This window comes from Molothrus aeneus, chromosome 2 (genome assembly GCF_037042795.1).
Source record: "Molothrus aeneus isolate 106 chromosome 2, BPBGC_Maene_1.0, whole genome shotgun sequence".
In the NCBI taxonomy this organism is placed as follows: domain Eukaryota; kingdom Metazoa; phylum Chordata; class Aves; order Passeriformes; family Icteridae; genus Molothrus; species Molothrus aeneus.
This window is the reverse complement of record NC_089647.1, coordinates 82,270,267-82,284,069: the sequence shown is the minus strand read 5'-3', so window position 1 is coordinate 82,284,069 and position 13,803 is coordinate 82,270,267. Positions and strand designations below refer to the sequence as shown.

The 13,803-nt window shown below is 40.9% G+C and overlaps 1 protein-coding gene across 1 annotated transcript in view; it reads right to left on the bottom strand.

Annotated features, from left to right (window-relative positions):
- Positions 1–13,803, bottom strand: part of DHRSX (dehydrogenase/reductase X-linked) — a 162,515-nt gene that overhangs the window by 59,675 nt on the left and 89,037 nt on the right. The window contains exon 4 of the mRNA XM_066545172.1: positions 205–306. Within this exon, the coding sequence (XP_066401269.1) occupies positions 205–306 (102 nt within the window). The remainder of the gene's footprint in view (positions 1–204; positions 307–13,803) is intronic.

Sequence of the window (13,803 nt, the reverse complement as noted above, 5' to 3'; positions counted from 1 at the left end):
TGTGGCATTGAAGTGTTCAGACTCCTCAGCTAACAATCTCTCCAAAAAATGCAATTTAACTCTAGAAAGACATACCAGTTAATATAGCCTTATGGTAACCTGCTGTATGGTTCAGATAATCTATCTGAAATCTGAAGTGATAGATAGGACCTCAATTTGTCACATCTTCCCCTACAGGTATGTGAAGAAAAAAACAGAACTCACCATTATTCACCAGGACATGGAGTGGACAATTCTTTGCTCTAAACTGCTGCACAAATTGCCGTATAGACTTCATGGAAGCCAAATCACAGTATAAAAACTCCACTGGGAGAGAAGAGGAGAAAAAAAGAAAGTCAGTTACAATGTTATAAAAACACATAGACATCAACAAGGACTTCTGTGATAATGTCACTAATAGAGTAAAAGTTTTAAAAAGAAAACAGACTTTTCAAAATCCTGGGTGAAGCTGGGCTCAGGTTCTTTCTTTCTCCTTCTTCCCTTCATTTCTATTTTTAAACTACTGATTCTTCACAGTGCAAATATGAGAAAAGTGGCTGTCAGGAGGTGAAGGAGGGCATCAAATGAAGGAAATATGCCCCAGCCCTACTGTTCTTACTACTGCTACCATTTAAGAAGAGGAGCTACAGTGCTGCAGCACTGAGATGATCAGGATATGGCAGCTGGAAATCAAATGGGGAGAGGATAAGGCACATCAGACACTGCAAGGTTTCCCTGTGCTCCTGATGCAAATATGCTGCCCTTTGTTTTTTCCCCAAGATTATCTGCTAACTACCTGTGGTTGGAATAGTTTATAAACACTTTATTGCCAGTAGGAGAGTTGAGCAGCAGCACACCCTGAACACAGTAACTCCACTGATTGCTAAAAGCAAATAGAGCATCCTAAGTAATGCTGTGGCTCTGATGGTCATCCAGGGACATTTGGTATCCAGGTCACCTGGGAGCAAAAACCAGCCATGAAAATGCCATGTAAATGTGGGTAAGAGTCGTGCTGGCCCTTGGCTTCGGCAATGGCAGTGTGATTTGAGAGGAGCAGCGTTCACACAAAGATTGTGGGGGGCATCCTGCCTATGCTGCTGATGTCAGTCCAAGGGCAGGCTGGCAGGGGGCTGCACCAACAAGGGTGCAGGGTGTCAGTCTCAAGGGGCAGGGTGTCAGTCTCTAAATATATTTGGTACCAGTATGTCTTTATTGCTAAGAAAACACACATCAAACAGGTATCCGTCCTTTTGTCCAAAGCGTTACTCAGCCATTAACCTGCACTAAAATGCTAGAAAATTAATTAGTCAAAATAAAAAATATTACTTAAATCCCCCAGCAGCTTTAAACCCATCAGGTCTTAAATTTCTCCTACTGCAGTTGTTCAGCTTTCAACTGGACTCTCACAGCACTGCCTCATGGATTGCCTTGCTTGCATGAAGCCATGACCAGAGTTATGAAGTGAAAAGAAGCACTGCCCCCTGCCAACAGCAGTAGCTGTCCCCACACAAGCAATGCAAATTCGTTGGAAGCTCTGCAAAGGGAAAAAGAAAGAAAATTATGACCTTGTCTGACTGTTTTAGCCTTTAAAAAAAGTATATTTTGCATGCCAGGCTTTTAGCTTGTTTCAGCATTAGCTATGCTTTAAGGAAGAGAATATGATGCTCTGCCACAGATATTAGTCTCTCTTCTGGTTTCCTACTTGTCACAGTGGAAGCCCAAGTCAGCCAATTGTTGTCAACTCCACCTGCCAAGACACTGGGGCTCTGAGGCAGATTTGCTTGAACCTCCTCCGTAAAGTGACTTTTCCAAGGAAGACCAAAAGGTGTTTCAAATTGGGAAAGTCAAACAATTCCGAGCAACCTTCTGTGGCTAGGTCCATCAGAGAGAAAGGCAAAGGCTGTACAAACCATCTCCCCTAGTTCACTGTGTCCCTGCGGGGTGAGCCCTTACTGTGCCATGTTTTCCCCCTCCCTGCTGCCCTCCCTCCTCCTGGCCCCAGGGCTGCTGCTCTGTGCTCCACAGGAAGGAGCAGCCACCCCCTTCCTTGCACATGGGTTCCCCCACCTCCTCCTATGAAAGAATCAGCCTTTGAAAGAAGGGGAAATTAAAGAGATACAGTTCTTCAAAAATGCCTTTCTGATAGGAGGATTAAATTATTGGATAAATAGACTCCAGTGCAGGCGGTAGTACAAGACCTTTCCTCTTACTCTCTTCCCTGGTCCATCAGGGATGTTCATCCTCTCCCTACCAAGGCTCTGAGCTATAATGCCTCTTTACAGCATGTCACTGCACTAAAAGATTAGGAAGGCCTGCAGGCACAACAACGAGATAAATAAAAAAAGATATTCACAACTGTTATTTAATTTCTTTCCAGGAGAACAGTTTCTTTAGTTCCCTTAATATGAAGCTCCAATTATCCTTATCTATTCAGAACCTAGACAGTATTAGTCCTCTGAAATTGTTGTAGTAATGTATATAAATTATTCAGTGGCCATTTTCACTAAACAAACAAACAAGCAAGAATTCATAGATTCCACTTATAAGATAGTGTAAATACATTTTTTTTCAAAGTGGCTCTAAAGTAATACCATTTCAACAACACTGTCCCACGAATAGAAGTGGACAATTTCTTGATCTCTCAGCAGACCTTTAGGCTCTCAGCAATTTTCTTTAATTTCACTGAGGCCCTGCACCTGGAGATGGTAAGGAAATGTAGAAGTTATTAACTTCCGTCAGTGTTGCTCAGGTCATTCCTCCTGTGGCCTAGCTGCTGTACAAAATCACATGAATGGCACTGTAATTGCTCAGATATCCAAAACCTGGTCATAATAAATTATTAATAATTAGTGCAACGAGTGGAGTGAAGACCTAGATGAAGATTTATGCTGACTCTGCTGTTGTTCTACTTCATTAGGCAGCTCATCAAGGAAAGCATGAACTTCTTAGGAGGCAGTCACACTGCCAATGGAGGAGTCCCTTTCAATACAAAGATATTTATCCTACAGGAGGCATTAGGCCTTCATTAGGTGTGGTATTTTGTGGCACAGTGCAGGCTCCAACCACTTCTCCATCACCAATATGGACTCTGACAACATTATTGACTCTATTGCCACTACATATGCAAGAAAAGCAGACCTCTGAGGACGTCCACTAAGCTAAATTTTAATCTCTTTCCTTATCTGGCCTTGCATTGCCAACAAGAATGGTGGTTAGACAATGTGTGCCAAGAGAGTGCTTTTTAGCCTGACCAATGCAGTCTGATCCATCCTGATAATTAACTTTTTGCTGCAGCTGTCTGATGTACTCTCCCTTAATTTTCCAGTTCTGAACAACAAATGCTGTCCTTCATTATGACTGTGCAATGCCCAGACTAATGGCACACTAGGCCAAGGCTATCATTACTAAAGTTATTTACTTGCTTCCTTGGGAAGCACGTCATCATATTCTGCATTTATAAAGCACGTGCCATCAAAAGATCAGAACGTGCTTCAGAAAGGCAAACAAACAAACAAACAAACCAGCCCCCAAACTCTTCTCTCTGCTCACAGGGCCAGAGTCCTTGTTGGTGCTGATTCTTTGCCAGGGAGGTGGATCCGCTGGCGCGGCACCGCGCGGACCGAGGCGCCGTTCCCCTCGAGAAACTGCCAAAACGTGGCTCTTAGCCGTGTGCTGACTCACAGGCAGGGCCTTGAGCAGAAACTCAAGAGTTTCTTCTCTGCCCCACGGTGATTTTTTTTTCTATCAGTGTACTGGAGAATTACAAATTGAGAAGCTTAGAACAATGGTAGATTTTAGACTGTTGTGAAGTGTGCGCAAATATACTAAGAACAACAATTTTTTCGATGCCTTAGTAAATGAAGACCAGGGTTTTAATAATGTGAGCAAATGACCAAACTGGATTGTGAACTAGGAATTTAACTAGAATTACTTCAGGGAAGCAAGAATGGCAACGTTTTTCCATGTAGGATAATTATGAGCAAAAAGAAGATGTGCATTAACAGTGAGAAAACTGAAACATGCCAGAATTCTTGTCTTTTACCAGAATAGTGGCCTTTCTGCTTTAGAGTTTAATAATCTAATAAGTTTTTAAAACTACCTAGTTCTTTTCATTTTCTGTATGCTATTAAGTACAAAAATAGAGAGGAAGATACAAACAGAATAAGCTACATACAGAATATCTGCAGCTAATGCTACTGAAATACTCAAATTTCTAACTCTACCTCATTTTATCTCTCCTTTTCTGTATTACTTGCTTTTAGGTACTTCTGTAGTGACAGACATGCCCATATTTCTTTCTTCACATACGGTGGATGTGTCCCATGTTCTTACCTAAATATTTTTTCCAATGAAAGTAAGTACATCCATAATTGTCAGACACTGGCTAAAATTTTCACTCTTAAAAATATTTTCTATTCTTTTATTGTAATTTGATGACTCAGTTGTCAGAAAGTTATTAGCAAATGAAATAAAGAAGGAGCAAAATTTCCCAAAAAGACAGCCAGAATTACTTATGCTCTTAACCACATATGAATAGATATATATATATGATGGTGCTACGATTGCTGCTTTCCTTAATTGCTTTCTTTCAAACATGTATCTGCCTGGTGCAGCAACTTTTCAGCCACAGGGAAATCAGCACAATGTTTTCTGTCTGTACCTCACAAGGCCCATAGAGACCCCACAAAGCCACGCTGGCTGCCACGTGTGACACTGCAAAGCACATGTGCAGTGTTGTTCCTGCATTTTACTCCCCTTGCTTGCTTGGTCATGGTAACTAAAAGGAGAGAGCCTGAATGAGTGGCATCTCCTGGAGAGCTTTTGACACTCTGAACTCCATGAAATCCAGGAGGAGGCCCAGCATTAGGAGAGCCTGACACAGCCCCTGAGTGCTCACACTCCCCTGAGCTTCGCCTTCAGGGTCAACTTCCCCATTTCTATCTTCCTGCTTCTTCACACTATTACCACACCTTTCTTCACATCCAGAGTTCCCTCCTTTGCTTTCCACACCAGCACAGCTGACTGTAACTGCACATTTCCTCTGTGTCTGTATCACAGGGCATAAAAAGCATAAAATGGGAATTTCAGTCTGCTGTGGAAGGAAAATTCAGAAATAAATAAGAATGGACAGGTATTTCAGTGAATGACTGTAACTGCTGAGATGTTTACTGATCAGCTGAACAGAGGAAAATGCAATGTTATGATTCCTTCAAAGACTACACCACTTAGTCATGGTTTAGATCCGATTAAGATGAGATAAGGCCACCTACCAACTACCACTTTTTATGCATTCAGCTCTAACTCACCATGTTAAAATTTTTATGGACAGCTACAGCTCTGCTTCAGCAGAAATAATAAGTCATAGTCTACTTGGTTTTAGTACTTATGCCACAGCAGTTTTCTATCATGCTTTCAATGTCTTAATGTTTCAATGTTAAAAGAACATGCAGGGGATACATTCTAAGGAAAGCTGCAAGTCTTTCCAGAACTGCAGGGAGCTGAGTCCTACAGAAAGGATTGCTTTGCCTGTTCCTACTTGCCACCCATCTATCCAGTGTCTGAAGATAGCAGAAAGAAGAGTTACTTCTTCAGCAAGGAACAAGGAATGCTTCCTAGACAAAATAATAAAAAATGGTGTTCAGTATTTAGGTAATCATCTTCAAAAAAAGCATCTCACAGGTACATCACATTCTGGTTTCTGTTTCTCCACAGAGAAATTATACTTTGGCACCTGCACAGCAGCAAAAATAAATGCTGTCCTGCTCATAAACAACTGAGAATCTGAAACAACAACTGAAACCACATGATTTTGAGAGTCTGGACAGTGCCATGGGGATGTTTATCAAAAAAGACCCTTGATGAGTCAAAAACCTTCCATCTGCTACCTGCTGCACTTCAGAGCTAGGGAAGCTCTGTCAGCAAGGTGGCAGGTGAAAATGAAGTGGAGCAAACCTCAGGAAAGAAAGAGTGTGAGCTGTGAGGAGAAGATGACATAAAGCAGTATTGACTGGAGTCTACTTGCCTTTTTTCATCACTCTGTCTTTACTGCGATGGTAAAATGCAAAAGTGGTTCTACACTGCTAACACAAACTTGTGGTTTATCATTCTGCCAGCTGGGTGTGTGCAGCAGCAGCACACACAGTCCCCATCTACAAAACATAACTCCCATTAACAGAACTTTCCTACATTGTCTGGGACTCACACAAGGGCTGTGATGCAAGTTGTGCCCAGACATGCATGATGACAGAACACTGCATGCTATTCAGGGCCATCAAATGCTTACTGTAAAAGGACTTCTCAGTAAACAAAACCAAACAAAATCCTTCAGGTAAGCAAGGCATGCACCAACCAACTGCACATTGAGCACAATGAGAGGCAGCCAACATAAATGCAGCAAGCACAATGTCTCCTAATTATGCCATGCTCCTGCCTTCATGCACTTGATGGCCTCCATGGCCTCTACACCACAAGCACCATATAATCTCCTCCATTCTGTATTAGCAGCCAAGATTCACAAGGGTCAAACATTAAATTGATTAGCACACAGAAAATCCTAGTAGGTGCAATCCTACCCATGACACTGGTTGATGCCTAATTCCAGTTGTGGTTATGGTGACAATTTGCAGAATTTTGGCTCCTAGTCCTTCAAATTATTATAAACACGTGACCTTGGACCAATGTCTGCTGGGTATTTCATAAGTTCTCACCAGTATTATTCTCTGTATTTTATTAGCCTGAATAATTTTGTGGCCCTTTATCAGACCACTGATCTTTCATGGACTATTAACAGAAATAATAAAGCATGGGTAACTCTAGATCAGCTTTACTGCTCAAGCTGACACTTGTGATATACCACTGAAGAAGAAGACAAATGGAAGATATCCATCTGTCAAAGTGTGTGAGAGCAGTGGTACAGATCAAAATAGTGAGCATATTTAAAGATATACCATTTGAGTACTTTTTATATTAAAAGATACACACAATTTAAGGCAGCCTAGTTTGTCTACAGCCTTTAAGCAGGCAAGCAAGAGCACCCAAATTCAGCTGCTTCTTCTCTGAGTCATCCATTCTAGCACTTCTAACTTTAAAGGCAGTATAAAGAGATGAACTTCCTGTGCCTAATGTCAGCCTTTGTAAACAGCCTCCCTGTGTCATCCTCCAGCCACTTCAGGGAAACAAGAGCTCTGTATCAGTCTTACAGCATAAAGAGAAATAACATTAGGCAAAAATTAGAAAATAAATTTTATTTCTTCTTCATGAAAGTTTGAACTTTTTCTGCTCAAAGAGCTAATATAAAATAAAGGTACTTTGTGATGCGATTTCTTAACCATAGAGCTTTCTACTAAGAGAAATGGGAGAAAAAATTTTCATCTGGGAGCTGTTTTCTTTCTCAGAGGTGGAAGAGTAAAATAAAGAAAGGAATTTGCTTTCAGAAACTGAGCAGTCAGCCTTAGCTACTTCCAGCTTCCACAAGAGAAGTGTGTGGCCTAGTACAGTGATCCTTTAACTTGTTACATTCAAGAAACACCCCAGTAGCTCTTGTGGACTGGTTAATCAAAATGGACAAAATTTAAGGGAAAGAACAATGTTCCAGTTCCATCACTACCAGCAGCTCCCATTACTGCTAAAATGTCAGCTCATCACAGGAGAGACCCCTGAAAAGCCTCACAAAGCACATTGCCAGAGTAAAATCTCTCTGCTTCATGGGGATGGAAAAGCTCACAGTGAGGTTCTGAAGATTCATCATATATGGACAGAAAAGAAGATGGTTTAGAATACTGTCTCTACTTTTATTGCCTTCATTGCTGGGGGACTGGTCTGGATGATCTTTAAGAGTCCCTTCCAAACCAAACTATTCTCTGATTCTGTATACTTTTAGACATATTTTTCCTCTTGCTCCCTGGTGAACAGATTTTTATATTAAATTTTTTTGCTGTAATCTGTGAATTGTAGATATGGAGTTTTTTTCCTTCTCAGGTGGCACTTACTTCTTGGAATGGCTTAACTCTACGCTGTGACTTCTATCTCATTTAAAGCCTAAAAATACGCGGCACATATGTGATGCACACAACACATTGTCCTCCAGTGACACTCTTTGTTGGGACTGAAACTCAAGTGAAGAGCTTTTTGGATGTAATACAGAGTCAAGCTGCTAATGAAGATAAAAGTCAGCAAGGCTTGTACAAGATGACAGAAAGAGAATGTACTTCAGCGAAAGCTAGGAGCATGATTCTTCCTAGAGATTATGTTGAGTCCTCAACTGACTTAAACTGGTGTAGTTTTGCCAGGTATACAGAGCTGTCATTAGTTTCCAGTTTCTCAGCTCTGGATTTGCACATTCCCAATGTATCTTGGGTTGCAAAGCTTTAAAGTTAAAATATCAACTCACCTGTACAAGCATATGAAAGAGAGATGGCAAATAAAGGGGCAGAGACATTTTGCTGGTAGTCTTCTCCTTTAGAATATTTTATTAGATGAGTATCCTCACTAAAGCAAGAACCAGCATTCATCTTGAGCTGTTTCTGTCTCAACTTGCAGAATTTTTTTCTACATGAACAGCTTACTTTTCACAAGAAATTTAAATTTATTTATTTATTCAAAACGTTTTCTCCAAGCTAGCCAAATCCTACCAAATTCAATCCAGCTTCAAATTAGATACCTTGCTCATATCTGTACACCCTAAATCTTGCTTTTCTCAACCTCCCTAATTTATTTAACTTTTAGTGTGAAAGAAGCCCTCACATTACCAATGTGAGGGAGAATCAACATGAGGTTCTATGAAAAACAGGCTGTTCAGAAAGTGAGGGGTTTGCTAAAACAGGGCCTTAATTACAGACACTCATAGAGCCATAACATTTGTAGAACTGACTTTTTGTTTTAGTTGCTACAATAACAAACCTCCAAATCCAATAAGACTGATTTTGGACTGCAATGGCTTAGTTCTGATGATACCCCAGTTCCCACAGTAGGACTGAGCTGGCCCACTTGGTCATGGTTGGTGCAGGTCTGGCTTCTGTCATGGATGTAATTGTCAAGAGATGTGAACTGACTCGTAACCTTCGTCCCATAAATTTTACCTGCCATTCTAGATTTAAGTATCAAATGTTTCAGTCAAAATTCAGAATGCAACCAGCATGTCCTATTCTGTCATGCAGGAGCTTCTTTCCATAAGCCAATAGTAAGTATATACTTGGAGATCTGACATAAATCACTTCTAGTAGGACATTTGTTAGTCTGTCTAGCTATTTCATAGATAACATCAAATTTTGATTCCTGGCCAGACTTTAATACCAGAGAATCATTCTGTGATGGCAAAACAGACCTCCCATTGGCTACATTTCGTGAAAAGAACATATATTTTTTTGAGAATATTTGCTTACCTTTCCAAAACCACGAATATAAAAAGCTCTGGTGTGAAAAAGCATGTTTGTAATAAGCTTCGGTATTACCGCAAAAACACCTCAGCAGATATTCTGCTTCACACCCTCTGAGGTACCACAGAGAGGCTGATAATGTCTCTGCTTTGTAGTACTTCAGGGATAGAAACCTTGCAGGGTCCAAGAAAATAAAAAAGAAGGGAATAATATTTCCAAGCTCCAGGCAAGAACAACTTGGAGTTGTCAGAAATACAACATCTAGACATGAGAATTATCCGTTAAACATACTTTGACAAAGACTACCTTCCCTTTTCCCAGAGGTTTTCTGCTTTTCCCTCTCATGTCAGTCCTAGTGCCCATGAGGCAAGCTTGAGGGGCTCTCAGATCCAGCTTCAATCCATTTTCTTTTACTTTTTTTTATCTTTATTTGGAGATACTCTTTGCATGGATAATCAAGTCACTGTTCCCCTCTGGCAGCAGAGGTAGCAAATGTGGCAGAGAGGGGAAAACAGGAGCAGGTAGCAGGGGTGAGGGAACTGCAAAAAGCCAGGGCTACCCCTTCAGATTTAGGCCAGGTTGATCACAGCTCACCTGGTTTCACCCAGTGGGGTGTCTGCTCTCCCCTCACACCCTTGCCCCAGTTCATCCCACTCACACAGGTCTGCTGGTGCAGCTGCTTCTCCTGGTACATGCCAACCTATGCCTGGGACGTTACCTGGGATATGGTGAGGGAATATCAATAACCTTGCAGGGCAATGCTGTCATCCTTTCCCACTCCTCCAAAAATCAAGATACATAGGCTTATTTTTTCTTTTTCTTCTGATCTGACATGAGACTATTTCTCTTTCATGCTTAAGCAAGCTTAGGTCTGTAGAGGGCTTCTAAGATATGATTCATCTGACCTGTTTCACAAATCCAGTTTAAGATGAGATGAATCATGTCTTACAACTGTTTATTCCTCTCCACAGGCTGCAAAAGAAGCTTGGGGACACTGACTCAGATTAAAACCTCTGCATTACAAACCTCAAAAGTTAGTTGATTGCAATCCTAGTGTTCAGTCTCAACTGCTAATGAACAAACAGAAAGAAGGTGAAAAAATCAGAGAGCAGGGAATGTGTGCAGATGACTCAGTGTTATTCACCATACTTGAGCTTTGGGGAAAAAAGAAAAAATGAGAGTGAGAGCTTCGAGAAGAATCTTGCCAAAGGCTCATAGATAGCTGTAACACAAAGAAAATTCATGCTGGAAAAAGATAAGAAGTATTGCAGGGTGTGTTTAAATTCCTCCCTTATTGTGAATGCCTCTGAAATAACTGTGACTTCACAACAGAAAATTTGAAATACTGTTGCACACTCTTATTCACAAACACATCCCAAGAGTCAAAGACAGCAAAGATAATTGTAGTGGCTGGTTTTGGTGAAATTGTGTATGCACATGCATGTAACTGGGACTGAGCTTAAGCAAACTGCAAGACATCATAATTTTTACAATAATGACACTATAGCTATGCATCCCAGGTGGGAACTGGCAGCTTTGCTGCTACTCTATAAATCACACACCTCTCACAGCTACTAATCTGCTGCAGAGATCTTTCAGGCTAGCAAAGTGACAGGAAAAAGAAGTGCAGAAGAATAAAATGCTAAGAATAGAACCAGTCTCTTGATTGCTGCTTCACAAGCTGCCCTGTACACTGGATCCCACCTCCTTTTTCTTTTTACTTCTATACAAATAGGTACTTATATTTTTTATGAATGTATTAATATATAAAAGGCTTTCATTTTTGGGTTTTTTTTCTTTGAGATGGATTAATCTTTAGGAAACTAGATCTCTAGATCTCACCCCTCACCCCATTCTGCATTGTTGCTTTGTTATTCTTTTCATCTCACTTCCCTTGCTGGTCCTCCAGGACTTTTAACATGATCACTCTAATGTGCAGTCCCTACTCAGTAATGGGACTTTAAAGCAATTATCTTTCATAGCACTTCACTGCTAATGCTGACCTGGAATTTCAGGCAATGCCAGCCAGAGGTGCTGAGCAAGGAGCCACAGGGTTCTTCTCCCCCATCTCAATGCTCAGTGCTTCTGGTATTTTCATTCTTCTTGAAGGCAAACTCACTTTTGGACATCAGTATATTTCTTTCCTTTAGAAATATGCATCCTGTGTATTGTTCAGTATTGGCTTATGCTGATAAGAACTTTCATTAGACATGTTGTGAAAATTCTTCCTTTTGTTAGAAAAAATAACCCTGGGAAGGCCATGTCTGTCTGGAAAAGGTATACTCTTTTGGGAACTATTTAGGAAAGAAACAGATACTTTTAACTGCCTATAACCCCCTTTCTTAAAGAAAAAAACAAACAAACAAAAAACCAAAATATTTTTTCTAAAGGTGCATCTTGGGGGAGATACCAGGTGAACAAAACCAGGATACTGAAGTCTTTCTCCTATTCAAAAATCCAACTTGTTAATTACAGTGTTTTTCCACTGCCCTTTACACCAGCTTTAGGGAAAGAACTACCTGTAGAGGTAAGTCTTGGCATTCCCATTCAGTCTCTGGACTCTATGGAGATACTTCATTAGCTAAACTAATTTTTAAAAGATGTTGGTGAGATAGTTCTCCTGGTCTGAATTTCTCACCTTCGGGAGGGACACAAGGTATGGATCAACGTGTCAGTTGTACCACAGTGAAGGCAGCCAAGCTTGCTGAATTGGAGAAAAGAGACGTATAGCACAGTTAGACACATAAGAAGGTCATGAATCTATTTCTATGCACACCTGCTCTCTCCTTAGTGGGGAGGAGATCAGCATCTGAATGGTCTGTCTTTTAAAAGGCAAAGTCACAGCACTGTTATTTCCCTTTGGTGCACACCCTTCAGGGAAAACCTTTAAGAGAGGTTAGGGAGAAAATGGATTCTCATTAGTCTGCTTAGTCCCAAGTATAACTCAATACAGTTAAAATGGATTTTTTTCCCATTCTCTAAACTAAGAAAAATAAATGCAGAAAAACAAACCTCTTTTAAATTTTGCATTCTCTACAGGGAATTAATAATGTATGAAATTATTCTTCCTACGCTTTCCGATGTATTATTGGCATTTACTTAATGAAAAAGCTAGAAATTCTCCTCACCATAGACCACTATTCCTAATTCAGTGAAAACTGTAATCCTGACACTATGAAGAAGGGAATTAGAGATCTGCACCTGGCAGGATACTGGATGTGGGAACATGAAGGTTTTGGATTTCTGCATATTGATAAACTTGCATTTTGGGGGAAGATTACCCCCCACACACATATTGGGAAAAAATCAGGTAATAACTTTTATTAATTTGAGCATGAGATTCTAGCAGACAACCTTTGACAGCAGGTCTGGATCTGAACGGTACTGTTTGAATGCATTTTGAATTGCTGCAGAGCTCCAGATTAATAGTGCTGCAAGATCAAAAGTCTGTGATGCAAAATTTTAGTGTTGCAAGTCATAGCATAAAACCCACACTGCCTGCATTTAGCAGATTCTCACCACCAAAGTGCCTCCATAAGCCTGTGTTTATGGTTCAGCTCTATGTCTGTAAAAGGCTGAATTTGGCCTCCAATGCCACAGAAAGCATCGTACAACCCACCCTGGTGCTAGGAAGAGTGGTGGGTCTCCTTCCTGCCCTCCCTCTCCTAACCAGAAAAGGGCAGAGCAGATGAGCTGATGCCCACCTGGGAAAATATGTCAGCTCTGCCTGAGAAAAAAGGGGAGTGGGGCTGCTGTGAGACTCGGACCCAGCCCTGGCATCACTTGTGCTTCCTCTGGTTACTTCATAGGAGTGACACAGACTCTCTCAGCTATTATTTTGGGGGGCCAAAGCAAATCTGGTTAGCCATGTATAAAGCTCTGGAACAGCACATTTCTAATAGGTAGGTAGAGTACTAATTTAATGGTAAATTATATATTTGGGTTAGCAGCTTGGCTGCTTTGTTGTTTGGTTCTTTCAGACAACTTGGATGGCGGCCATCAGCTCTCTGTGATTTATCTCTATTTAATTTTTCCACTTTTTCAGACCTTTGGCTGTTGGTAATTCAATTTCTGGCAACTGCAGTCCTTCACTCCCTATTATAAGTTACACCCCAAGGCAGACATACTGCCATCTGCACTGCAACAGTGGTGGTAGCTAGTGGATGCAGGGAGGCAAGTGTCCAGATGCCACTTGGGCTCTGAAATAGCTTTAATATACAAATGACTGTTTGGATTAGAAATATTATCTAAATCCAAATATGAGCCCCTCAAAAACATTAGGGTACTCTCCCAAGGGATCACTCCCCTCTGTACCCCACTTTCGCGTTTTGCTTGTCTCAACAGCTTTCATGGATGAGGAAAACTAAGTATTTTCTTTTGCTCAGCCTCCAAAACCATCAAAGGAGGAACTAATCCCCATCCAGTCATCCTTCATACACACTCACTTCAC